Here is a 26,285-nt window from a genome sequence, read left to right on the forward strand (position 1 = left end):
CCCCAGCAAAAGAGCAAAAAGCCACCCCAAAACGTAGGCGGTGCATTTTCCTGCCTGCCCCTTGGTCCGGGTCTTTGCAAACTGCATTACAACCCGACTCCCTGCTGGCGATGCTCAGAAATGTTTGGCAGTTAGCAGTGCTCAAGTGTTTTTTTTCTTTTTTCCAGCTGCACACAGGAAATCTGAATAGGGCGGGGAGGAAGGGCGCTTGACAAGGAAGAAAGGGGTGCTCTGGGTGAGAATGTTGCATCAATCAGCAAAGTTCCCTTGAGAGCTCAACCCAAACCTCTTTCCCCCCCTCTTCTCTCTCTCTCTCTTTTTTTTTTTTTTTGCATTGAGGCCAGCTGGTGTGTTTCATCCCTCAATTGGCTATTCATATTTTTCCGCTGCTTAGTTTCTGTGCCAGAAGTCTGAAGCAACCGGTTTGCAGGAGGCCCCAAAGCATGGGGCACTTGTGGAAAGGGGGCAGCGGAGCTCCACCAGCGGGCAGCTGGTTAGAGGCGTCGTCGTGAAAAGGCACCAAGCTTTTCAGTTATTTCATTTATTATTATTATCACTAAGGTTTTTATTGGTTACTAAGGTTTTTACTTTTATATGCCTGTTGTCTTTGTCCATGGAGTTTTCTTGGCAGGGATACTGGAGTGGCTTGCCGGTTCCGACTCCCTGGAAAAGACCCTGATGTTGGGAAAGATGGAGGGCACAAGGAGAAGGGGACAACAGAGGACAAGGTGGTTGGATAGTGTCTTCGAAGCTACAAACATGAGTCTGACCAAACTGCGGGAGGCCATGGAAGACAGAAGTGCCTGGCGTGCTCTGGTCCATGGGGTCACGAAGAGTCGGACACGACTAAACGACTAAACAACAACAACAAAGGTTTTTACTAAGGGCCGAGGTTAAGGAAGCCTGGTCAAGATTGTGAGCAAGGCTTTTATTGCAGGACCCTGTGGAGATGCATATGTGCCTAAGACTGTTAAAATCACAACGTGCCTTAGGGTAGAATCCTATGCACATTTGTTGTTGTTATTGTTTGGTCGTTTAGTCGTGTCCGCCTCTTCGTGACCCCCTGGACCAGAGTACGCCAGGCACTCCTGTCCTCCACTGCCTCCCGCAGTTTGGTCAAACTCATGCTGGTAGCTTCGAGAACACTGTCCAACCATCTGGTCCTCTGTCGTCCCCTTCTCCTTGCGCCCTCCATCTTTCCCAACATCAGGGTCTTTTCCAGGGAGTCTTTTCTTCTCATGAGGTGGCCAAAGTCTTGGAGCCTCAGCTTCAGGATCTGTCCTTCCAGTGAGCACTCAGGGCTGATTTCCTTCAGAATGGCTTGGTTTGATCTTCTTGCAGGCCATGGGACTCTCAAGAGTCTCCTCCAGCACCAGAATTCAAAAGCATCCATTCTTCGGCGATTAGCCTTCTTTATGGTCCAGCTCTCACTTCCATACATCACTACTGTTTTAATAATAAAATAATAACAATTAATAATGATAATAATAAAAATAACAACAATAATGTAATAATAAAAAATAAAATAATAACAATTAATAATGATAATAATAATAAAAATAACAACAATAATGTAATAATAAAAAATAAAATAAAAAATAATAATAATAATAATAACAACAACCACAACCTTCCTTCAACCAAGGATCACAACAACGATAATAATAATGCAAAAAAAAAAAACTGCCACGCTTTTCTGCTGCGGAAGCCCGGCGAAGGGCAAGCGGCCTCTCCCGGGCCTCTGCGCCTGCGCGATCACCGCCGAGCCCTTTCCCCCCGACAGCGAATAGGGATGCGAGGGGCGGGCCTATCCGGATGACTGACGCCTCCCCCGCGTCGGCGGACCAATCCGGGCTTCCTCTCCGGCCAGCGGCCTCCCTTGCCTCTCCGATGGAGGAGATTGGGGCTCCGGGGGGCTCCTCCCCCTCGGGCGTCCGCGGAGGCCCCGCCCCGGCCCCGCCCTCCCCTCGGCGCCGCCGCCAACCCGGCTCGCGCCACGACGCAGGCCCCGCCCCTCTGGCGCGCTCTCTTCCCGGCGGCGGCGGCGGCGCCTCCATTTTCTGCTCCTCCTCCTCCTGGACGTCCGCAAACTGCTGCCGCCCGCAGGCCCCGCCGCCGCCTCTCCTGCTGCAGCAGCGCCGCCTCCGCGGGGAGAGAGGAGCCGAGGCCTCCGCGGGCGCGACGACGACGACGACGCCGCCCTCCTTCTGCCTCCTCAGCCCCTTCAGCCGCAGCCGCCTCCTCCTTTTCGCCGCAGCCATGAACGAGGAGTACGACGTGATCGTGCTGGGCACCGGCCTGACGGTGAGCGGGGCCGGGGAGAGGCCTCCTCGACAGGCCGCCCTCCTCCTCCTCTTCCTCCCTTCCTCGCCCCTCGCGGCCTCCCCGCCTCACGACTCGCCTCAGGTTTTCGGTCGGGTTTCTCCCTCATTTATTTTATATATTCCTCACACAGACGCCCTATGACGTGTCTCCTTCTCTCCCCCCCCCCACCCAGCAGGAAAAGACAAAATAATAATAATAATTAATAATAATAACGACAATGGGAGACTAGGACCAGCCGCCTGAGAAACAGTTTCTATTTAAATGCGATTTTTTGTTTTAAATGCAGTGTAAGGTAGTCTATGGGAGTATATTGTATTTAATTATGGGATATCAGAGTTTCCAGGGGGTTAACCAGGCTGGGATAGCAGGGTTTTTGAATGTCTGATGTGGGTTTTTAAAATTTCGTTGTTCTGTATGGGACAATGACAATAAAGATGATCGTACTGGAATAATTTTTATTATTTCTGGCTGGGTTCCCCCAGCCGCTCTGGGTGGCTTACAGCACGTAAAAAATATACTAAAACATAATAATAATTAATAATAATGATGATGATGTAATGGTTTTACATACGAAATATGCCTGAGGATTTTTATTTTTTGGTACTGCCCGCCAAATGTCACTGGATCCAAAGGTCCCCCCCCCCCCGCCCTCGATTTCCTTCCACGCCTTTTAACTTCTTTCTCCTCGCGATACTTTTATTATTTCTACCCCGCCCATCCGACCGGGTTGCCCCAGCCACTCTGGGCGGCTTGCAGCACCTATTAAAAAAAAAACCAGAATAAAACATTACACTTTAAAAAAGCTTCCCTGCACAGGGCTGCCTTCTCTGGGTCGTTTGGCATTGGCATTTTTTGGGTCGGTGGGGGGAGAAAGAGGGGACGGTTTATTTTTTGGGGGTGGGGGTCGCCTCCAGCGGTTGCCCTGTCTCAGTTCATCTCCCTCCATTTCAGGCTTTGCTCCTTATTTTTCTTTTTATAAAAGCAAAACCACAAGCCTTAATTTGCTCCTCTCGCTGAATCTGTGCCATCTTTGTTCAGAGCTTCAATCTCCCCACCTTAACTCTTGTGCCCTTATTCCTTTTTCTTCTTTCCCCCCTCCCCATATGTCTCCTTAGGGGTCGCTGCTGCCTTTGCCTTAACCTAATGCGTTTTTTCCTCTCCTGACAATTCCACGCTGGCCTCCTGTTCTCTGGGTGTATTGATTTTTTTTTTGTCCTATCATAACTCAGCTCACACGTCTCAGTGCTGCTTCCATCCTCCCATTGCCCATTTTGCATGCATGTCCCTCTTCTCCCCTTCTGGGGGCACTTACCTTTGCTCCAGGCCCCCCCCCCGGAGGGCTGGCCCATTAGCACGAATGGGACACTGCCTGCCCCACAGACCTCAGTCTGCCCACAGCCAGCCCCTTCCTGCTCGTTGTCTTACTGGCATCCAGCCCACTCACTGACTGTTAGCTTCCTCCTCTTTAGTCTCAGTGTTGCCTTTGTAGAACTCAACAGGGAACAGAAGGGACCAAACCAGAATCACTAGGCTCCGCCTCTTCATTATCTCTGGCTCCACCTACTGTTGGCCTCCCTCCCTTTCGCTCTGCCAGTCCCCTGTGGGCACCAGGTTTTTGTCATAGCCATCCTAGGCTGTAGCCACCCATGAAGCATTGCTCTTCAACTAAAGGCCCATCTAGTCCAGCATCCTGTTTCTCACTACAGCCAACCAGATGCATCTTGGGAAGCCTGCAAGCAGGATCTGGGTGCAACAATCTTTTCCTGGTGTTTCTTTCAGCAGAAACCTACTGCCTCTGAGCATGGAAGCTCCACATAGTCTTCATGATCTGTAGCTGTTGATAGGCCTTAATGCCTAATGCCATTTAAGGTGATGACTATTGACCACATACGATACGATAATCTTTTTTTGTCATTGTCCCATGCTGAACAACGAAATTGAAATAAATCTACACCAGACATTCAAAAACCAACAAGCCTGCTATCCCATTTTGTGGCAGTGAATACCGTAAGTTAACTATGCGCTATGTGAGCACACCTGCCGTGCATCTTTATTCAGCAAAGAGCGCCTAGCCATTGTACCTGGCATTCTTCCTCTTATCAGTCTTAGTAGTAGTGACATCCCCTTTATTTGTCAGCAGCACCATGTTCTGCAAGTGTCACTCCACCACCCCTCTGATTCGCCACCCCATATTGCTCTTCCCAGTTCTTTGGCATCTTTGCTAGCAGTGCTTCCCTGAAATGAAATCTCTCATTTCAGCCCCCTGTCACCTCCCACTTGCCTTGCACATGTCTCCCTTCCCACTCACCTATCCCATGACCCTTTCTTCAGGGCACTGATTATATTTTGTCACATTCTTACTTGGCGCCCTCTTGCCCTCCAAGTGGCATTTTTAATTTCTTGCCCGTGTCTCTTCCCTTATGTCCTTTCCTTTCCTTTCCTTTGTTTCATCCCCCCACCATTTTCTTTTAGCCTTTGGGCTTTGTTTTATTATTATTATTGACTGCCTCTAAGTGTCATGTTAATTATTTCCCTTTATTACACATGCTTTTCTTTCTTACCCCTGTCCTACTACTTAATTCTCTCAGTCATGGCACTGCTATTCTCTTTTCATCCTCCTTTTTACTCCTTCTCTCTCATGACCCCCCTCTTTTCCTCTGTTCTCATCCTCTGTTCTCTTCATACCAAATCCTCTTTGTTACTGCTCCAGAAAGATCAAGGTCATCCCCTTGGATACCACTGTTTTAATTCCATACTTGACGCACATCTCTTTGGTTTCACAGTACTCACCACGTCTTCTAACCATGTTGATTTGTCCTTTTCTTTTAACATTTCTTTACATCTCTGTTCCATTTTCATAATAGGCATCTGCTTTTCCTTCAGGGCAGCATACGTGACCTTAAATCAGGCTTCCTCAACCTCGGCCCTCCAGATGTTTTGAGACTACAATTCCCATCATCCCTGACCACTGGTCCTGCTAGCTGGGGATCATGGGATTTGTAGGCCAAAAACATCTGGAGGGCCGAGGTTGAGGAAGCCTGCCTTAAATCCTACTCAGCCACCCTGAGAGGAACTGATAGGCCACTTTGCGCTACTTATGTAGGATAAAAGTGGGTTACATTTTTTTTGAAAGACCCAAGACTACCTAGTTTGATTCATGACTATGGAGAGATTTGAACATGTATTTCAAACCCTGATCTCACATGTCCAAGAATTTAGCCATTGGCCCTTGCTTTACAGCCCTCCCTTCCTGCCTGAGTCACATGACATCTCCTCTAGTCCTTGCTTGACTCTTTCCTTTAGGCCTGGCTCTGTTATGTTCCCCCCAGGCCTAGCCTTTTCTTACATGCCTTGACTCCTTTTCCCATTCAGAATGTTTGTAGCTTCTCTCTTCTTCCCAGATCACATCTGTCTCCTGACCCTTACCTGATTGTTAGCTCCTTCATCCTCTTACTTCTCTGGTTTGCTTCTTTGGTGCTTTCCGCTTTGCCCTGTCAGGTCCATCTAGCGTAATATTGTCAATGGCTCTCCAGGGTTTGAGGCAGAGGTCTCTCACAGCTCTACCTGGGGATACCTGGGATTGAATCTGGGACCTTCTGCATTCTAAGCAGAGGTCCTGCCATTGAGCTATAGCCCTGTCCTCCTTTACTACTGTCTAGTATCCCCCTGAAACTTCACTGTCAGTGGTGTCCTTGATCTCCCCAGCCCAGCACCTCGGCTTCACTCTTTCCTGTGGCTAGTCTCTTTGAAAGAAGGGTCTTCTTTCATCTTAATCCTTATTCACTTGGTGCTTGTCATAAACTGAGCTCTTGCCGCAAACTGAACTATTTACATCAGCTAATATGACAAGAGGAGGAACTTGTTTAAATTTGGGGGAGGAATAAATCATGCTTCTCAACTATTGATTCTTGCCTTGCTGATTACTGCTACCCTTTTAAATTGTCATTGCCTTTGGGGATTACAATCTCAAATTGACACAATCTTCTCGCTTGGACACCCTTTCTGTGAAAGGGAATGGATGGTCAGCACCTCCCCGAAAAAGCATGTTTGCCTTAATTTGGTAATAATGATGTTTTCCATGTTTGAGGTGGCTTGATGCAGGAATATAAATTTGACGTGGTATAGGAGGCCTTAGCCTCTATTGTTTTGTAGCAAACCAATTTTCTAATTGTCACTGGTGCGTTAACATGGGTTCTGGGAAGCTGGATTTTAGCTGGCATTTAAAACAACCCTGCTACTGTTCACCATAATTTGCAGGTGGGTGAGTTTTGAGAAGATGACTTTTTGTAGCCTTTTATGATCTGAAATGGGGAGCTGCCTGCAAGGAGATCTGCCTGAAAGTTGCTGTATAGGGCATCGTATCTAAATGGTGGCAGTCACAGTGTAGACCAGTCACCTGATCTTTCAACAACCCTGTGTGTGTTCTTCTAATAAAATGGCTTTTCTCCCCCTCTTCCACTGATGGCTTACCAATTTCAGTTCTTGTAGTAGATATCAGTTCTGGACAAATGATGGATGGCAAGACATAAGATGAGAGAAGGCATTGTTCTGTTCAGGGGAGAAATAAATATGGCTCTGAACGAACGCCTGCTTCCTGTGATTGTTGAAGCCAGCTTTTTCCTGCTTTTGTTTTCCAAAGCTTTGCTCCTTTGGAGGGATAGAACAAGAGATTTTTGCGTTTTGGCTGTGAAACATGCTTTGCATTCCTCCCTGACTTTGAAGGCCCCTGGGTGTAATTCTGCTAAGAGCTGTGTGTGTTTCCAGTGTTTTAGTGCCTCTGTGGTTACCAGCTGTGTGTCATGATTGCAGACTGCCGAAAGAAGGGCGTGGGTAATAAATGGAGTCTGCTTGGGCTCAGGTTAGTTACCCAGTGGCATTCGTTTTGCCATGTGCATTAGTACAGGCCTGCCGTCCAGAAACAAGTGAACAACACATGGATAAAGCTCAGAGGCTGTTATTCAAGCTGCACTATGAGCTTCTGTGTATGCATGTGGCAGGAAAGCCCTTTCTCATGCTTGGGTGCATGTTGGACTGAATTTTGACCTCTTGGGACATAGCTTGCTTGTGGTTTCCTCTGTTTTCTAAGGAAATGCTGAATGAGACAAACGAAAATGTTTCAGCACAATTCTAGCAGGTAGAACCCTTGCATTCACTTATCTGTTTACAATATTTAATTGCTGCAACCTCATTGTCCCTTGTCTAGCAGAGCTTGACTTTGGAAGACTTGAGGGTTTTGTTGGGTATGAACACTTTAGACAAAACAGCTTTCCTTGACCAAAAATTGCAGCTAAGTAAAGTATCTGACACTTTACTTCAGTTATTATAAATAAAAAGGCCTTGTGTTTAAACAGGATATATACACTTAAAATAATTAGTTGTTCTGCATAATGAAGCTTGCATTTCTGAAATCTGGGCTGTCAGTCAACTCTGAAACTCCTTATCTTGGAACTGAAAACAGGTACACATTGAAGCTTTCAGCCAACACTCTTCAGGCTTTGAAAAACCGTATTTTGTTGGCTTTGTCTGTAAACTGGGCATCTTTATAAAGAACTGAACCAGTCAATCTTAACTAATAAGTTTTTGCATTATCAAAGCTTACATCTGCTGCAGCATACAGTATTTCAAATGGGCCAAGGGATCAGATTGTGCAGTAACATAACCCTATTCCTTGCACTTTGTTTAAAGCCTTTTTATGAAAGTGCAAAAAGCTCTTAAATCTTTCTTGCCCCGAGCCTGTTCTTTATTGCGTTTAAAACATTTATATATGACTTTTAGTTCTTAAGAGTGGTTGAACAGGATGGGGAGGGAGGGGGTAGATAATTTGCCAGGCCTGCCCAGTTAGTTCCTTGCAGATCTGAAACTTGACTCTAGATTAAAGTTCAGCAGCAGTCAAATTTCAGATATCTGAAGTAGGAATTATTTCAAAGGGGTGAAACTGTCACCACAACTGGGAGCAAGCCTGAACTCTGTGCAGCTTCCTTAAGAGGAAATGGGGGGTGTAACTGGGCTGTAAGCCTCAACTGCAAACCTTGGGAATGGTGCAATACTGTTCTGCAATCTGTGCGTAGTTCCTCCTTGGCAATTTGACCTTCATTTGCTCACCAGTTCTGTATTTGATTTGAGCCTCAAACTTTTGATGTGTCTTCATGTTCTTGCTACACTCCAGGAGTAGTGCTTCTGCTTAGGGTGACAATTACCAGTTTTAAAAACTGCATGTCTCTATGTAGTGTTACTCGTTCACATTGCTGCTCAGAGTTCTCACTAGTTTTTATAGATGCTTACCTTGAAAACTGAAGAAAATAAGAGTGGGATTTCAGCCACACTGGCAAGAGAGGCCATCATGAGTATTCAAACCTCCCTAAGGCAACTCTTGACAAAGGTTACTTAAGGGCTACATCTCTAGGTATCATGCTTTGTTGTGGTCTTCAGGACTGAAATCATGATGTTTGACCATGGGCTGCAGATCTAGGCTGGAATTCTTGTGTGCCTCAGGAAGCTTATTGCCACTTCCGTAGCAAGAATCTGTCCTTCAAACAACACTTGCTACATTTGATGGGTAGAGAGAGAGACTTCAGCAGTAGCATTCTTGCATAAAAGATACGCAGTAGTACAGATTACTGACTTGCAGGTTCATTGGTTTGGTGGCATTACTTGGAAATGGAGGACGTCACTGCAGCTAGACCAGCAGCCCAGTGAAACATAATAAACTTTACAAACACATTGTTGGTCAGGGAATGAGTTTTGTAGCCAACACATCTGTCTCCAACAGGAAGAAGAGAGCCAGCTTACATAAACAGTTGTGTGTGAAGCACAGAGATCCACACGATTTGTGCTTGCCAGGTTTCCTGTCTCTTTGCCGCTGGCATGGGCCACTGTGTAGCCAAAGGAGGCAGAACATTCAAGCTTGACCATGTGTGCCTCCCTTTCTACTCACTGTTCCTGGTGAGGCTGCCGTTTTGGCCCTGCATGACTGGGGTACTCCAGGTCCACAACAGTCAAACAGTCCCCCCGCCGCCTTCTCAGCTTAGGAGATCTCAGCATTGTCACACACGCTGTGGCGATCAAAAAGCTGAAAGCCCATTTAAGGATATAAACTCACTTATAAATCACTCTACAAAATACAGAGCTACAGCAAATAGCTACAGTGCTGATCTTGATTCTGGGCAAAATGTCTATACAGTGGTACCTCGGGTTAAGAACTTAATTCATTCTGGAGGTCCGTTCTTAACCTGAAACTGTTCTTAACCTGAAGCACCACTTTAGCTAATGGGGCCTCCCGCTGCCGCCGCCACCGCACGGTTTCTGCTCTCATCCTGAAGCAAAGTTCTTAACCCGACATACTATTTCTGGGTTAGCAGAGTCTGTAACCTGAAGCGTCTGTAACCCGAGGTACCACTGTATAGCCACATGTCTGCTTTTCAAGTTCCCATTCTGGCTTGTCTGTGTGCACACCTGCACAAGGTTGTACGTGCACATGTTTCATTCAACAGATTGCAAAATGCATTCTGAGTATTTGGTTCCAACTCAGCAGTGGACCAAATAGAACCCTTCTGAGTTGTAGAGAGGGGCCTCCTAGTAAAAACTGCAACTGCTGCTGCAACAGTTTTGCACCAAAAGCAGTCATTATTTCACCTGGCAGCATAGTGCCACGTGACCATGTCATGCAGATGGTCTTGGAGTTGTTGTTGTTGAATGCCAGCAGCTCCATGACTGCTGGTATTGTGGTGCCCACATTTCCACTAAAGTCCTACCTGTGACGTTGGCATATGTGTACAGTGGTACCTCTGGTTGCGAACGGGATCCGTTCTGGAGCCCCGTTCACAACATGAGCAGAACACAACGCGCGTGCACGGGTCACGATTCACTGCTTCTGTGCGTGCGTGTGACATCATTTTGAGCGTCTGCGCATGCACGAGCGGCGAAACCCGGAAGTAACCCTTTCCGGTACTTCTGGGTCACCTCAAGACGCAACCTGAAAAGATTTAACCTGAAGCAAATGTAACAAGAGGTATGACTGTAATTGTAGCTACAACATGATGCAACCGTGTGTGTAGTATTCACTGGATTATCTATATGTTTTCCCTTTCCCAACTATGTTGTTCTTCTCCTTTATGGGGAACTTGTGGCATTTGGAATATTTACTAAAGATCTGAGAACCTCATATAACTGGCCCTGTCGGCTACAAAGGAAGAAATCCAGTCGGAACTTAAACTGTGATGTGGACTTGCAGATAATTTTTTAATGGGATTAGAAGTGTACGTGCTGTCAATCCAGCAGCTTGTCAGGTACAAGATGGGATCAAAATATAAATGTTAGTAGTTTACATTTTGCCTTTGTGCTCCTCCACTGCGCTTGGTTGTATACTAGGTTGTTGAAGTGGTTTCCTATTTTGCTAGTACTTCTATAAGTGAATAGAAGCATATGGCAGGATCCTGTCCTGACGGTTGCTCCTTAGCTGAATTAGCAAAAAACCAGCTACTTTTCCTTGTTTGTGGGAAGGGATCCCAATGCAACTGTGTATTATGGGGGAGGGGGCTAACATCTATCAGCATGGCTGATGGGAGTTGTAGTTCAACAATACCTGCAGGCTCATAGGTTAGCTAACAATCTACAGCAGTGGATCCCAAGTAGCTAAGTCCTGTGAACCCCCTCCTTTTCAAAAGCCACGCCATGGACCCCCTCCTTTTGAAAAAGTTGATACTTCTATATAGTTTGTTATGTGAATGATGCCACAGACCCCCTGGATGGGGTCCGTGGACCACCAATTGGGAGTCACCTGATCTATAGTGCAATCCTAACAGCGTCTAGTGGGAGGCAAGTGTTGTGGAACTCAGTGGGGCTTACATCTAGGGAAATAGGATTAGGATTGCAGCCTTAATCCCTCTCACAGTAGTAACATTAATCCAGTGCAGTGGCTTTGGGTTGAGGAATGTACCAGTCCCATTGTTTCTTCCGCGGACCTTTGTCATACAAGCAGCCCACTTGCCTGGAAACTTCCTGCTTGTGCGGCTAACCTCAACAGCCGTTTTATCTCATGCCCTTGGTGTAACGGAAGCTCTATCTAAAACTGGTATATCCATCCATCTTCACCTGTAAAACCCACTAGCCACGATGCCGTTGGCAAACAAATAGAACAGGAACTCTGAGTTCTTTCACAAGAGAGGCCAGGAGAATTTCTGTATGCTGCTGTCATGTCTTGCTCAGTGATTTTTTTGTTTGTTGATTTTTCCTCCAGCAGCTTCTTCCTGTGAATTTTGTTGCTATCCTAATATTACTCTGTTCTTAGGATCAAGCTCTGTGGGTGTTTGCTTGTAATTGTGGAAGGCACTGGAATATCTTTACACCTTCATGAATACAAGCAAGCATTAAAATATCTAACCTGTAGCATGTGCTGTAAAGTTAGAATATAGACTGCCCTAGGATCAGTCTTAATTACAAGCCTAGCTCCACTTTTTAACTGAAAACATTTTAGCCTGTTTGCAAGTTGCTTTTGGCTCAGCAAAAGCTGCTTCAAAGTACTTAGTCTAGTAATGGAGCTGTTGAAGCCATTTTGCTTCCTGGCATCCTCTTAGCACAGGCATCCCCAACCTTCGGCCCTCCAGATGTTTTGGACTACAGTTCCCATCATCCCTGACCACTGGTCCTGTTAGCTAGGGATCACGGGAGTTGTAGGCCAAAACATCTGGAGGGCTGCAGGTTGGGGATGCCTGTCTTAGTACCACCAGGAATAGTATCTCTACATATTATAGCTGCCTTGAACCAAGTAGGAGAAATGGACTCTTGTGGAAAAAATCGAGGCACTGCAGCAGTTGTCTTTGGGGCATCTTATCCTGGAGTAAATCTAGATTTTCAAGTTTGAGACCGGGCACTGAACCAACCAAGAACGTGTAGGCAGGATCTTGCTTGCCTAATGCTAACTAACAGCACTGACTGACTCTGCCATGTTTAACCCTTGCTGTGCCTGTAGAAAATCTGTTGGTGGTGAAGAGGGGATAATGGATCCAAATTTCTCAAAGGCTTTAAATTCTTTGGTTGGCAATAAAAGTAGTAGCTTCAGGGCAAGACTTCTGTGCAAAGGCTTAGAATTAATTGAGATGACCTGTCCTACTCCTGTTACAGATACTTTCAAAGAAACTAGAAGACACCTGGCTTCAGGTACACAGCTTTTCAATCAAGTTGGCTCCCAAAGCAGCTTACATTGAACACCCAGAACATACACTAATAATTAAGGGTGTAAATTCAGAGGGGGCTGTCACTTCTCCGGAGAAAGGGAAGAGTTGTTCCAGGCAGACTTGGCTGGCAATAGAGACGGATAGCCCTCCCATTTCTTCATTCTCTTTTGGCTCCTGACAGCACAGTCTTACTCATTATCAGGGTGCTGTTGGAGTATTCTAAGGCAGAGAAGTCATGTGGGGACTGCCTTGCAGCAGCACATGCAAATCCGGCTTTGCGCTTTCTCTGCTTTTCTCCCCAAGCATGACCACCAGGCTTCCTGCTTTAGGTTCCGTCTGGAGGCAGGGAAAAGCCCGAGCTAAACTTGAAGATGTCGGTTGCTAAAGGAAGTGGAAGTGACTGGGCATGTGGCCGATTTCTCCTCGCCTGCCCACAGAGCCACGCCTCTGGAATCCTCCCTTGCTTTGGGCTGGGTAGCTGTGCAGCGTTGGCAGGCTGATGTGTCAAGCTATTGGAATATGATTTGGAATATTTGAGCAGGTCTGGCTTGGCTGTGCTTTACTTGGTGGAAATGTTCCTCCAAAACAGTGCAGTCTACCACTTGGGTGTCGATTGTAAAGCAAAAGCTGTTCTCCCAGCTTAGCAGACGGATGGTATACTTGTCACGCCTTAACCGGTTGGCAGTAGCTTTCACTTGCAGCATGGAAGTCAGCTTTGAAAAGGACCTGCCCAAGTAAACATCTTCTGCACTCTTCTGCAAATTTCCCCAGCATTGTGGCTTTAATGCACCGGTCGTTTTTTTGTTTGCATATCCGGGAGTGCAGAGCTTTCAGGCTTTCAGATTGCTTTGTGTGCCAGTTTATAGAGGAGTACCCGCTGACAGGATACCACCTTGATACAGGTTTGCTTCAAGAGATTAGTTAATAAATAACAGCTGGCAATTTCCCCCAGTTGCTTCCAGTGCTAGTCTTCTGTTCCTGCGTCCACATTTTCTGTTGCAGTAATTGGACAAGTTGCCTTTTCCAACGGCCACCTGCTTAGATTCACTTAGCACAGGGTAGTGATTCTCCCATCTTCACCACCTCCATCGGAAGCTCTGGTAGATTGTGAACGAAAGAGCAAAACCCGAGGGCTCCCTTGGTTTAATGTTGCCGCTTGTTTCTCTCTTACACAGGAATGCATTCTGTCTGGCATCATGTCGGTGAATGGGAAGAAGGTTCTTCACATGGATCGCAATGCTTACTATGGAGGTGAAAGTGCATCTATTACACCCCTGGAAGATGTGAGTATTCCCAGACAGCTTTATGTTGTGAATACTTGGATTCTGCTGAATTTCTCTGCTGAAATTAGACAAAACTAAAGCAGCATTCATGTGCATGGTGCTGCTTTACTCTGTCCCTGCCCCACCGAGCTTACCAGTTAAAACTGGTAGGGAGCCTGGATTCCTCCAGACATTGTTGGGACTACAGTTCTTCATCCCAGACCCTGCAAGCTGAGGCAAGCGGGAGTCGGGAGAAACACAGGCTATCCACCCCGATTTAAAACACAGGATGCAACTGAGGCATGGCTAGGGAGTCGGGGGGATTCATATAAATTTGGTCCACTTGCAGACCTTTTTGCCTGGTGCTTCATCCTTGTGAAGAGAGAGCATCTTTCACAAGTAATAGACCTCCATCATTGTGCAGGGCTCAGCAGAGTTTAAGAGGACCTAGGGGGCTTGCAGCCTATAAATCAGTGCAGGAGACAACAGGAAGTTGTGGGGAGAGATGGCGTAAATTAGAAAGGCATGAGTTATTTCAGCTTCATGTATTGAACCTTGTCATGCTTGAAAATGAAGCTTAAGGGGTGGTTCCAGAGGCTTCATGGAAGAAGGTAGGTTTTTGAGGAGGGAATTGAAGGGGGTGGCGGCAGTGTGGAATGTGTCCTAGAACAGGGCAGTTCTGCAGCCTGCAGAACTAATTGGGCCCACCAGAACTTGCACACTTCCCCTGTGAGGCTGTTTTGGCCAAGCCACGCCCACCTGCTCTACATCTGATGACATCAGGGGCAGGGCAGGTAATGGTACAGCTGGGGGACCAATGAGAGTTTGCAGGCACCACTGATCAGTTGATTGGCAGCACCTGCAAAGCCCTAGACTCACAGTGCTTTGGAAGCGGCAACAATCAACTAATTGGTGGGCCCTCGTGGTGCTCTGTGCATGGCACTTTGCAAGCCCTGATCCGCTCACTCAGTAGCAGTCTGGCTTTTGCATCTAGCACTCTGGGGCAGGATTTGAGTAGGTGTTCCGGAACCACAAAGTAGTAGGTAGCTTGATTACTTAGTTAGCTTACACACAGGATTTGTGTAGCCCTCTTGGAACGTCGGGCCCCTTATATTTGCAGCTAATGCTGGATTCTCAGGTTGCTACAATGGATTTATTCTCAATCTGTGTATGTAATTCTACAGCAAGGCTGCTGAAAAAGTTCATTTTTGCCTTCAGTATCCTAAATAGGCAGATTTTCCTCGGAGCAAATCTGGCTTAATTGGCATAAAATGGCTTCTGGTTGCATTAGTCTGCAGATCATCTGATAGGCTTTTCTCTAATTTGAAAGGCTCAGGGGTGGGGTGGACAAAGCTTCTAAACCGGAGGGCTGTCATACCAACAGCTCCTGGCTTGGTACTGCCAAGCACTGCACTCCCGTATAGGCAGAGCAGCAAGGAGCCTGTCAAATCCAAATTCTGGCACTAACTTGCATAAATATGAAACTTGCATAGGTTTCTCATCTTGTCTTTTCAGCAGCTTTCATTTGCAGAATTGTTTATTTTCGTCATATTGAAGGGCTCTAAGGCTAAGCCATGTTCCTTCCCTAGATGTATTTGTGACAATAAACCACCCCACCCATATAAAATACCAAGCCATACAACAGAATATGAAATGTCATAGAAACAACAAAGAATAATCACAAAACAGCTGACATATCAAAGGATATTTCAATAACTGAATTGGCCCATTAGCATGAAAAGGTGTTCAGGCAGTGAGGACATCTGTTGAAGCTCTGCTGAAAGGGACTCCCACAGCTTGGGATAGGTAGCACTAAATACCTGACTTCTAGGTGAATAATAATAATAATTTAGTATTTATACCCTGCCCATCTGGCTGGGTTTCCCCAGCCACTCTGGGTGGCTTCCAACAGAATATTAAAATACAATAGTCTATTAAACATTAAAAGCTTCCCTAAACAGGGCTGCCTTCAGATGTCTTCTAAAAGTCTGGTAGTTGTTTTTCTCTTTGACATCTGGTGGGAGGGCGTTCCACAGGGCGGGCGCCACTACCGAGAAGGCCCTCTGTCTGGTTCCCTGTAACTTGGCTTCTTGCAGGGAGGTAACCGCCAGAAGTCTCTCGGCGCTGGACCTCAGTGTCTAGGTAGAACGATGGGGGTGGAGATGCTCCTTCAGGTATACTTGACCAGGGTCGTTTAGGGCTTTCAAGGTCAGCACCAACACTTTGAATTGTGCTCGGAAACGTACTGGGAGCCAGTGTGAAGCCTGTTGTGCTTCTGAAACATGGATGACTTCCCAGTGGTCCTCTGGGTGGTCTTGGTGATGGAGCAATCCTTAAGGTGTCCTGACCCAGGTTGTTCAGGGCTTTGTATATTAATACAAGAACCTCAAAGCTAGCCTGGTGGCGCCTGGGTAGCCAGTGCAGATTTTTGCAGAGGTGCCCCATCCTGTCAGGTGCCTGCCCCATCAGCAGCCAAGCTGATGCATTCAGCACCAGCTGGAACTTCTGGACCCAAGTTATGTAGAGCACAGTCTCGAGGTTACCTATGCATGCACTGCAGGGGCCAAGTAGTCCCGATCCAATTGTAGCTGGTATGCAGATGAAGCTGGTAAAAGGTACGTACTCCTACAGCAGCAATGCATCCAGAAGTGCCCCCAAGATTCCCAGGATGACATCTGGGACTAGGGATGGAGAGCTGATATGTAGGACAATTGGGTGGACTCAGCTGAGCTAGAAGTCTTTGCCTGGGGACCCTCTGCATGCTCTTAAGTACTCACTTGACTTTCTCAGTTGACAGACCTTCCTGCAGGCATAACCACAGTCCTAACCACACAACTTCTTGTCTTCAAAGCTGTACAAAAGGTTTAGCCTGCCGGGAACTCCACCGGAGTCCATGGGCCGAGGAAGAGACTGGAATGTGGACCTGATCCCCAAGTTCCTTATGGCAAATGGTGAGTGGCTGGCATCTTCCTTGGTGGCCTTCTCTAAAACGTCAGGTTTCTTCTCTTTATTTTAATGCCACAAATACCTGAGTAGGTTCCTCTCCTCTGCATGCCAGTCTTCCAGCTCCCCTCCCCAGAGTTAGATATTAGTGCCTCCCTTTAGGTTTATCCCTTTTCAAACAGTACTGGGACCCAGTTAACTTATAGGCACTACTTCCAAGTAGGGCTGGGTGATATATCAGTATATTGTCCCAAACCAGTGTGAAGTTCATATCGTGATACTGGTTTCATGATTTTTGACTTGGCAATATATCGCAAATCAGTGTGCATGTGTGTGTGCTTTACAAAAATCACAAAGTGGGAAAAACCATGAAGCCAGCCAATGTTTCTCTTGATTTCTGCAGCCCCTGTTAACTCAGCCAGCTCAGCTCTCCCCTCCCCGGCAGCGAATCACAAAAGCAGGCACCAGCAAAAATGACGCAGGAATAACCGTGAAGCCAACCAGTGTGTCTACATAGCTCCATCCTTATTTCAGATATCGTGATATATTGATATATTGCAATGTTTAGCTGGTGATATAACATGATGTTGGCAACCATATATTGCTCAGCATTACTGTTCAACTGTACACCGTTCCACCCTTATTTCAGACATTGTGATATATCAATATATTGTGATGTTTAGCTGGTGATATATTGTGATATTAAAGACCAGCTATTGCCCCTACTTCCAAGTTGGCTGTCCTAGGGATCCACTGCCATAGCTTGCATGTTTGCTTAGCGTCTGTGTTAGAGTGGGCAGTATATACCCTCATATAATCAGAGCCGCCGTCTTACGGCCTTTTCCAAAGGGGTACAGAGTTGCTTATTTGCCTGGGCTGCTGCAGGCAGAGTGCCTCACTGTGTCATCCATCCTCAGAGAAGTCTGGTCCTGGCCGAAAACACAGATAGCCTTCCCCTCCAGTAATGAACCTAAGCCTGTCACTTCTCCATTACAAGCCTAGTTAGGCTCCTAGCTGCTGTGGAGCTGCTTAGGAAGAACTTCCTGGCAGTTAGAGCTGTTCGACAGTGGAATTTGCTGCCAAGGAGTGTGGTGGAGTCTCCTTCTTTGGAGGTCTTTAAGCAGAGGCTTGACAACCATATGTCAGGAGTGCTCTGATGGTGTTTCCTGCTTGGCAGGGGGTTGGACTCGATGGCCCTTGTGGTCTCTTCCAACTCTATGATTCTATGAGACTAACCTGGCCCTGAGTGCACTGCAACCACCTTGGTTGCTAGGTGGCCTGCAGCCCAAATAATAATAATAATAATAATAATAATAATAATATTTATACCCCACCCTCCCCGGCCAGAGCCGGGCTCAGGGCAGCTAACACCAGTAAAATTACAGTAAAATCGTAATGGGGGGACCAATTTAAAATACAGGTTAAAATGCAATTTAAAATGCAGCCTCATTTTAGAAGTAGCCCGTAGATCAAGACCATAAGGGAAGGAAAACATAAGGGTCAGACGGAGTCCAAACCAAAGGCCAGGCAGAACAGCTCCGTCTTGCAGGCTCTGCGGAAAGATGTCAAGTCCCGCAGGGCCCTAGTCTCTTGGGACAGAGCATTCCACCAAGTCGGGGCCAGTACTGAAAAGGCCCTGGCCCTAGTTGAGACCAATCTAACCACTTTGCAACCCGGGACCTCCAAAATGTTGTCATTTGTGGACCTTAAGGTCCTCCGTGGGGCATGCCAGGAGAGGCGGTCCCACAGGTACGTGGGTCCTTGGCCACATAGGGCTTTAAATTTTTCTAGCTGGCCGTAACTGTTTGATTAAAGCAGGAGCAGGAAACAGCCGTGGCTCTACAGCTCCCATCAGAATGAGCCAGGAAGTTAAAGGTCAGGGATGATGATTTGGGGGGCTACTGGTCCCCCATCTCTGAATTAAGCTAAGTCCAGGGCTTAATCACTTAATCTGCAGGGCTGGGTTTTGTTTTGTTTTTACAAAAAAGAGCATGCCGAGACCTTCGGTTCTCTTAGTCCTATAACTGTCAAGTGTACTGTAGCTGAAGTTTCAGAATCCTGTGCAACTCTTAGCACATGCAGTTTTGTAAGCAGTGCCAACAACCGTATGCCATATTTTTCGCTCCATAAGACAAACCTAGTTTTTAGAGGACGAGAACAAGAAAAAAAATATTCTGAATCAAATGAGGTGACACAGGAACCGGAGCAAGACGAGGAGACGCCGGGACAGGAGCTGTGTAAGCGGCTCTCGCTCTGCTTGCCTTACAGCAAGGCGGGAGGAGGGGCGGACGAGAGCAATGGCTCCCGTCCTCCCTCCTTGCGCCTCCTGCCTCGCTGTAAAGCAAGCAGAGCAAGAGCTGCGTACATTCTCTATGCGGCTCTTGCTTCACTTGCTTTAAAGCAAGCAAAGCGAGAGCCACACAGAGCGTGTCAGAGGCTCTTCCCTTTTCTTGTTTTAGCGAGCCAGGAGGAGGGGTGGCTCGCGTCCGTCCCTCCTCTCACCTCGCTGTAAAGCGAGCAGAGTTTAGAGCCGCTGACATGCTCTATGTGGCTCTTGCTTTGCTTGCTTTACAGCGAGCCGGGAGGAGCAAGGAGGGACGGACAGGAGCCATAGCTCTCGTCCGCCCCTCCTCCCGGCTTGCTGTATACATGGTTTGAATACATGGTTTGACTGGTCATCCAGGGTCTTTCACTGTATCTTCTTCACCTGTGTCGCCTCCAGCTGACTCGTATTCATTAAACTTGCTTTGGTTTCAGGCCAGCTGGTCAAGATGTTGCTGTACACAGAAGTCACTCGTTACCTGGACTTCAAAGTGATTGAAGGAAGCTTCGTCTACAAGGGAGGAAAGATTTATAAAGTCCCTTCAACTGAGGCAGAAGCCCTGGCGTCCAGTAAGGAGATGGAGCTTTCACAGTACTCTTCTGGCTTTCCCCACCAGAGTTCTAAGATACGGAGTCCAAAATTATTGAGCTCAAACTTCTTGCGCTCCTCAGAAATTTTTGAGGGATATGCACCGGAGCTTTGTTCCAAAGTGTAGAACAAATTAGTACAAAAGACCGAGTCTGGTTTTAACTTATAAGCACTAAACTGAATTTGCAGTGCTTGAATTCACTGGTACAGCTTCACCATAGATGGATGGATCTGTGTGACAGATTCTTATTTATTTATAAAAAATATTTATATGCTTCTGTACCATAAGAATATACCAACTGAATAGATGAGAACTTTATGTCTATGCAGGCTAGCTGAAGTATTCCTAGCGTGCCATGTTTAAGAATAATGCTTTTTTCACTTCTTACAACATAGAAAACAGGGATGCGTTCAAAGGTCTGGTTCTCATTCACTTTCCCAGCAATTATTAGTCAGAGGGCCCAATCTGCACTCCTTAATGCCATTCATAGACTTGGCTTATAGTGAGGCTTATAATGAGATATCTATGCTAGAACAATCACTATCTTGTATCTTAATGGTTCCATAATAACTTTCAAAAAGCTTTTTGCAGTCTAACAAGTGCTCAGTACCGTGTTCATGGGTCACTCCTATTACATGCCTTTTCACACCTTCAAATAATTCTGAGGCTTGGGGCTTAAGAATTGGTGGTAAATCACTTGCTTTTGTTTGCATAAGGCCCCAAGTCCAGTCCCTGGCAATTAGTAACTTCAAGGCTCTCTAGTAGCAGAGCTAGGAAGGAGTACTGCCTCAGCTCTTGGGCCGCTTTTCCTCATTGGTATAGACTACTAAACTAGGAATGCTTATGGTCTCACTTGGTTTACGGCCACGTGCTCAGATTTGTGAGGTGAATCAGCCCGCCTTCAAACGAGGTTTATTTTTGCCCTGGTAGAAGGAATCGCTGCTCTGGAGCTTGCCAATAGCAGAGCAAAGCTCCTGGTCTGAAAACACACTGACATACATTCCCAGATCAGGCCTGGCAGTTTTTGGAGAGCAGACTGTAATGGCCAAAAAAAGGGTGCAGATTCAGTATATTTGCAGATAGCTGCTCTTAAATTTCTGCGTGTTTGCTGGTGGGCAAGGGAGAAAACAATGTGCCAAATTCAGCTGGGTGTCTTCTGAGGAGAGGTCGTTGGGGAAACCAAACTGGAGAAGGCCTGACAGTGCCTCAGTTTCGATGCTTACCTAAACTGTAGCAGTGTTGCTGCTGAAATGCAAGTCCAGTAACTTATCCCAGGTTGGTGCTGAAACCCCCCTCTTGTGGATCCAGAAGAAGTTTGCAGCCTAACTTTCGGACAAGGTTCTGTTTTCTGACCTGTCTCTTTGTTTTGTAGGTCTGATGGGCTTGTTTGAAAAAAGGCGCTTCCGGAAATTCTTGGTGTACGTTGCCAACTTTGATGAGAACGATGCCCGCACTTTCGAAGGTGTTGATCCCAAGAAGAACACGATGCGTGATGTGTACAAGAAGTTTGACCTGGGCCAGGATGTCATAGATTTCACAGGCCACGCCCTTGCACTGTACAGAACTGATGAGTAAGTGGCAGAGAGAGAGAGAGAGAGATATGCCTGTTCTGGGTGGGGTTTCACTCTTCCTGAAGAGACAGGTGTGCAGTAGTGCGAGGGTGCTTCTTGTTCCATTGCTTGCGGCTCAAGCGGCCTCCATGTCTGGAAGCCCCTTTGGCCAGTTCAGCAGCTGTGACTACTGCTACAGGATTGAGACAGCTCAGCCACAATGGCCCAACTGGACTGTTGCAATGTGCTTTATGTGGGGCTGTCCCTAAGGCTCATCCAGATGTTGCAGCTGGTGTAAGTTATTGCAGTCTGGCTCTTGATAGGAGCTGGTTGTTGACAACATGGGACATTACTACTGAAGAATCTGCCCCATTTGTCTGTACGCTACTGGATCAAATTGTTTTTTTTAAATGTATCTTTATTAATTTAAAATAAATACATTTATGAAAAACAGACATACATACAAGTATACAAACATACAATCAAACAAACAAATTACAGAAAAATCAAACAAACCACCACACTATAAGATATAAGAATATAATTCTCATCATATATACTCCTGGTCTTTTAAATGTATTTTGGGGTGACATGGTCATTGGTTTATTTTTGTTTCATTATGTATATTTTACTACGATGTGAACCGCCCTCCAATCTTCTAATGAAGGACAGTATACAAATTTAATTAGTAGTAGTAGTAGTAGTAATGTAAAGCCAAAAAACCTACCTGAAGGACTATCTTTCTCCATACATTCCTGCCTGTTTTTGAGATCTGGGGAAGCACGACAGCTGTTTGGTCACAAGAAAGGGACCATTTAGCATGGCAGGGCTTATATTTTGGAATAAACGGGGCAGGTTTCTTTTCTGTGTTTGGGTGCCAGCTTCAAACATTTTTATTTACACCAGCTCGCACTGTCACGTGACCCAATTCTATATTCTTCTGATGATCTGCATTTTACAATGTCGTCGTCCCCCCCCAATCTAGTGGTATAGAAATGTGTAACTTTTAAAAAGAGCCCATGAGAAATATCTTGTGTGCTAAGATTTAAGAGAGGCTTTTGTGTTCTAGTGCAGTGCGTAACTGAAGTTTGAGTTAGTGGAGAAACATCTAAAGGAAGAGTGGAACCGATTCATTCATTTTATTTCACAAAATTTATAAAATTTGACTGAGAAAATCCTCAAGCAGTTCACAGAAAACCATAAACCAAAGTGGTTATTAAGAAAACAATAACTTAAGACTTTTGAAAAGTTAAAATAACGGTAGACCAAAACCATTAAGACTCTCATCACTAAACCTCTTTAGATGTTTAGACATAGAAGCGCAGAGAAACGCACAAAGGCAGTGATCAAGCCAGGTGTCTGAAAAGCTGATCCTCATTATATAAACTCTCCCCTTCCCCTCAGCTACCTAGACCAACCCTGCCAAGAAACAATCAACAGGATTAAACTGTACAGCGAGTCTCTGGCTAGATACGGCAAAAGCCCCTACCTGTATCCGCTTTATGGCCTGGGAGAGCTGCCCCAAGGATTTGCAAGGTGAGAGAACCTTTCTTTCCTTTTTCCTTTTTGGCAAGTGGCTCCACTGAATTGCCTATCCGTTCTCTGCACTCGTAGGCTTTGGGGCTCCCTTCCTTTCTGCTTCCAGGCCCCTCTGATTTTTCTGTGGAATCGACATGCAGCTGGCAGAGGAATTGTCTGCCACTGGGGGGATTTTCCCTTGGGAAATCAATGGGCAGCTGCTGCCTTTACCATGGGCCGCCTCAGCGAGAGGCTGGGCTGCGTGGGACCCATGTGCAAAGCCAAGTGCCTGACCCATAAGAGGCTTGGGGGTCTCAATGAGTCGTGTGGCTGGAGCACACAGCCACCTGCGCGGTGAAAACTGAGAGAAAGGGAATGAGTTGCTGTTAGTCCTCAGTACAGCCACTTTGTGCAACCCAAGCCCTAAAGACCAAGGCATGGTATAATACCCTCCCAGCAGAGTTGCCTGCAAGCAAGGGCGTAGGAGGGAGAGGGTGTCATCCTTGGCACACCGCGGGGGTCAGCACTTAGCGCAGGGCCTGACCTGCAGCACGCCTGAGTCATGCATCTCTCCTGGGAGTGATGTGGTGGCTCAGGGCCCCGCGCTGCCTGAAATGGCAGCGTGGGGCTTGCCAGGCAGACTCCATGGGCAACTCGGTGCGCTGCTCCTGTGCGCCAATCACCATACCGCCCCCGTGTAGCGCCCCCCTGCATGGCTCGCACGGCCCCCGCCGCTCTGGGTGCTGGAGCAGCTAGCTACACCCCTGCCTGCGAGTAAAGGCATTGTTCCCCTTGTCCGGCTCAAATTCCTTTTCCTGGCAAACACGGGGCTTCCAAACTTATCGCACAGTCAAAGCCTTCCAGTTCCAATAAGCCAATCTAGGAAAGAGCTTCTCCATTGCCTTTTGTGTACAATTTTCCATACTTTGGATACACTGCCCGTGCTTTAATGTGGGCTGTGGGACCTTGTGTCTGGGGGGCCTGCATGCTCCTTCCATAGCCAGCCCGCCCCCCAGCTCTTGGCAGGACTGTGGGTCTCAGCTGCCTGAACTTGTGATCAGCTCACTTTGCCAGGTGGGCATAGAATTGCAGGCTTTGAAGGGACCCCGAGGATCATCTAATCCAGTGGTTCTCAGCCTGTGGGTCCCCAGATGTTGTTGGACTACAACTCCCATCATCCCTGAGCTCTGGCCTTGCTAGCTAGGGGTGATGGGAGTTGTAGTTCAACAACATCTGGGGACCCACAGGTTGAGAAAGGCTGAATTCTAATCCAGCCCCCTGCAAGGCAGAAATAGGCAGCTGTTCCATACAGGGATCGAACCCGCAACTGGCATCACCGGCACCGCTCTGAGCTATGTTACTTCATTGACAGGTTAAGCGCTATCTATGGAGGCACCTACATGCTGAACAAACCGATTGAAGAGATCGTCATAGAAAACGGCAAAGTGGTTGGAGTGAAATCGGAAGGGGAGGTACGGTAATGCGACTTTGTTTTTCTCTTCCGCTCAAAACTTACTTGCCATTCGCTGGCTCCTCTGCTGGGATGGGAAAACAGGGCTGAAAAGCTCCAAGGTGATAGATCTGCAGGTCCCGGTTGGGTTTTGTGCTTGAATGCAGTTCTCACCCTTGGCCAAACTGGTGGCAGAATTAACACAAATGGAGTCATTCAGGTCTCACTTCTCTAGATGCCCCTGCCTCCCCCTTCTTTATAGCCGCTTTGACAAGTGGGCTGTGCCTCACAGAAACTTATGCCATGGGAATTCAAGCTTCCACAGGGTTCTTTGTTCTGCAGAAGGATACCCTGGGCTCTCTGTGCAACAGATTGACATGGCTGCTTCCCTGAAACGTCATCTGTGAACTTCACGAAGCATAACTGATAGAAGTTTGGGGTCATCCTTTCTGTTCCTCTTCTCCTTTCTCCCCACACCAAGTTGGGGAAGGTGCTTGTTGGCATCTATAGATGCTGGTGTTGATGTATTGCCCTGCTAGTGCTTCCCTCTGAGTAATCTTGTGCAGCATTCCCAGCTAAGTTGAGTCTTTAGGGCAGCCTTCCTTGACCTCGGGTCCCTAGATGTGGTTGGACTCCCAACTTCCATTGTTTCCTAGCCAGCAGGGCCTATGGTCAGGGATGACTCGGCCCCAGACACACTGACCAGATGTCTGGAAGCTGTGGCTGGATGGATACGTGGGAGCCGGTTGAAGCTAAATCCTTCGAAGACAGAGGTCCTCTGGCTGGGATGGGACGATATGGGATTGGGGGGGCAACTCCCATCTCTTGCGGGGGCGCAGTTAGTGCCAGCACCGTCCGTTAAGAGTCTGGGTGTAATCTTCGACACCTCCCTTTCCATGGAGGCGCAGATTGCAGCTATAACAAAGGCGGCATTTTTCCATCTCCGCCAAGCTAAGCAGTTGGCTCCTTACCTCTCTCGCCCTGACCTAGCCACTGTGATCCACGCGACGGTCACCTCCAGACTGGATTATTGTAACTCGCTCTACATGGGGCTGCCCTTGAGACTGACCCAGAAACTCCAGCGGGTGCAGAATGCTGCAGCGAGACTCCTTACGGGGTCTTCGCTGCGAGATCACATTCATCCGGTGCTATATCAACTGCACTGGCTCCCGGTGGAGTACAGGATCAGGTTTAAGGTGCTGGTTTTAACCTTTAAAGCCCTATACGGCCTAGGACCCTCGTACCTACAGGACCGCCTCTCCTGGTATGCCCCACAGAGAAACTTACGGTCTTCAAATAAAAACATCTTGAAGGTCCCAGGCCACAGAGAAGTTAGGCTGGCCTCAACTAGAGCCAGGGCTTTTTCGGCTGTGGCTCCGACCTGGTGGAACACTCTGTCACAAGAGACTAGGGCCCTGCGGGACTTGACATCTTTCTGCAGGGCCTGCAAGACAGAGCTGTTCCGCCAGGCCTTTGGCCAGGGCACAGCCTGACTCCCTCCCTCGGCAATCTTCACGGAGCTCTGGCCCAGTGGTGGCCAGTGGCTTGAATTTAATTAATTTTATAATGAATGATTTTAGAGTGTTGTTTGTGTTGTACTTTTGTATTGTTTTATTGTTGTTAGCCGCCCTGAGCCCGGCTTCGGCTGGGGAGGGCGGGATATAAATAAAATTTATTATTATTATTATTATTATGACTGGAATTGTAGTTCAAGAACATCCAGGGAGATGAGAAGCTGAGAAGAAGGCTGCTCTGGGTTGAAACTGCTGAGGGCATAACTATTGATAGAAAGCACAAGCATGCACACACACAGACACACAGCATTGAAAAGGCCCTGGGACATGTTCAGTTGGGTGGTGAGGGAGGGTTGACTATGGGATGTCAATGCCTATCAACTGCTGTGGCAGGTGGGTGTTGCAGGGGTCAGCAACCTTTTTCAGCAGGGGGCCAGTCCACCGTCCCTCAGACCTTGTGGGGGCCAGACTATATTTTGAAGAAAAAAACCCGAATTCCTATGCCCCACAAATAACCCAGAGATGCATTTTAAATAAAAGCACATATTCCACTCATGTAAAAACACGCTGATTCCTGGACCGCCCGTGGGCCAGATTGAGAAGGCGATTGGGCCGCATCTGGCCCACAGTTCTTAGGTT

General features: G+C 47.2%; 1 protein-coding gene across 1 annotated transcript in view; it reads left to right on the forward strand.

Annotated features, from left to right (window-relative positions):
• The first annotated feature begins 1,931 nt into the window (after positions 1-1,931).
• The window catches only part of GDI2 (GDP dissociation inhibitor 2), a 28,794-nt gene continuing 4,440 nt past the window's right edge, over positions 1,932-26,285 (forward strand). Inside the window, exons 1-7 of the mRNA XM_053405080.1 lie at positions 1,932-2,304; positions 13,673-13,780; positions 16,611-16,710; positions 19,460-19,594; positions 20,987-21,185; positions 22,569-22,700; positions 24,055-24,154. Coding sequence (XP_053261055.1) covers positions 2,260-2,304; positions 13,673-13,780; positions 16,611-16,710; positions 19,460-19,594; positions 20,987-21,185; positions 22,569-22,700; positions 24,055-24,154 — 819 coding nt within the window. The 5' untranslated portion in view covers positions 1,932-2,259. The remainder of the gene's footprint in view (positions 2,305-13,672; positions 13,781-16,610; positions 16,711-19,459; positions 19,595-20,986; positions 21,186-22,568; positions 22,701-24,054; positions 24,155-26,285) is intronic.

This window comes from Podarcis raffonei, chromosome 10 (assembly GCF_027172205.1).
Source record: "Podarcis raffonei isolate rPodRaf1 chromosome 10, rPodRaf1.pri, whole genome shotgun sequence".
Lineage (NCBI taxonomy): Eukaryota > Metazoa > Chordata > Lepidosauria > Squamata > Lacertidae > Podarcis > Podarcis raffonei.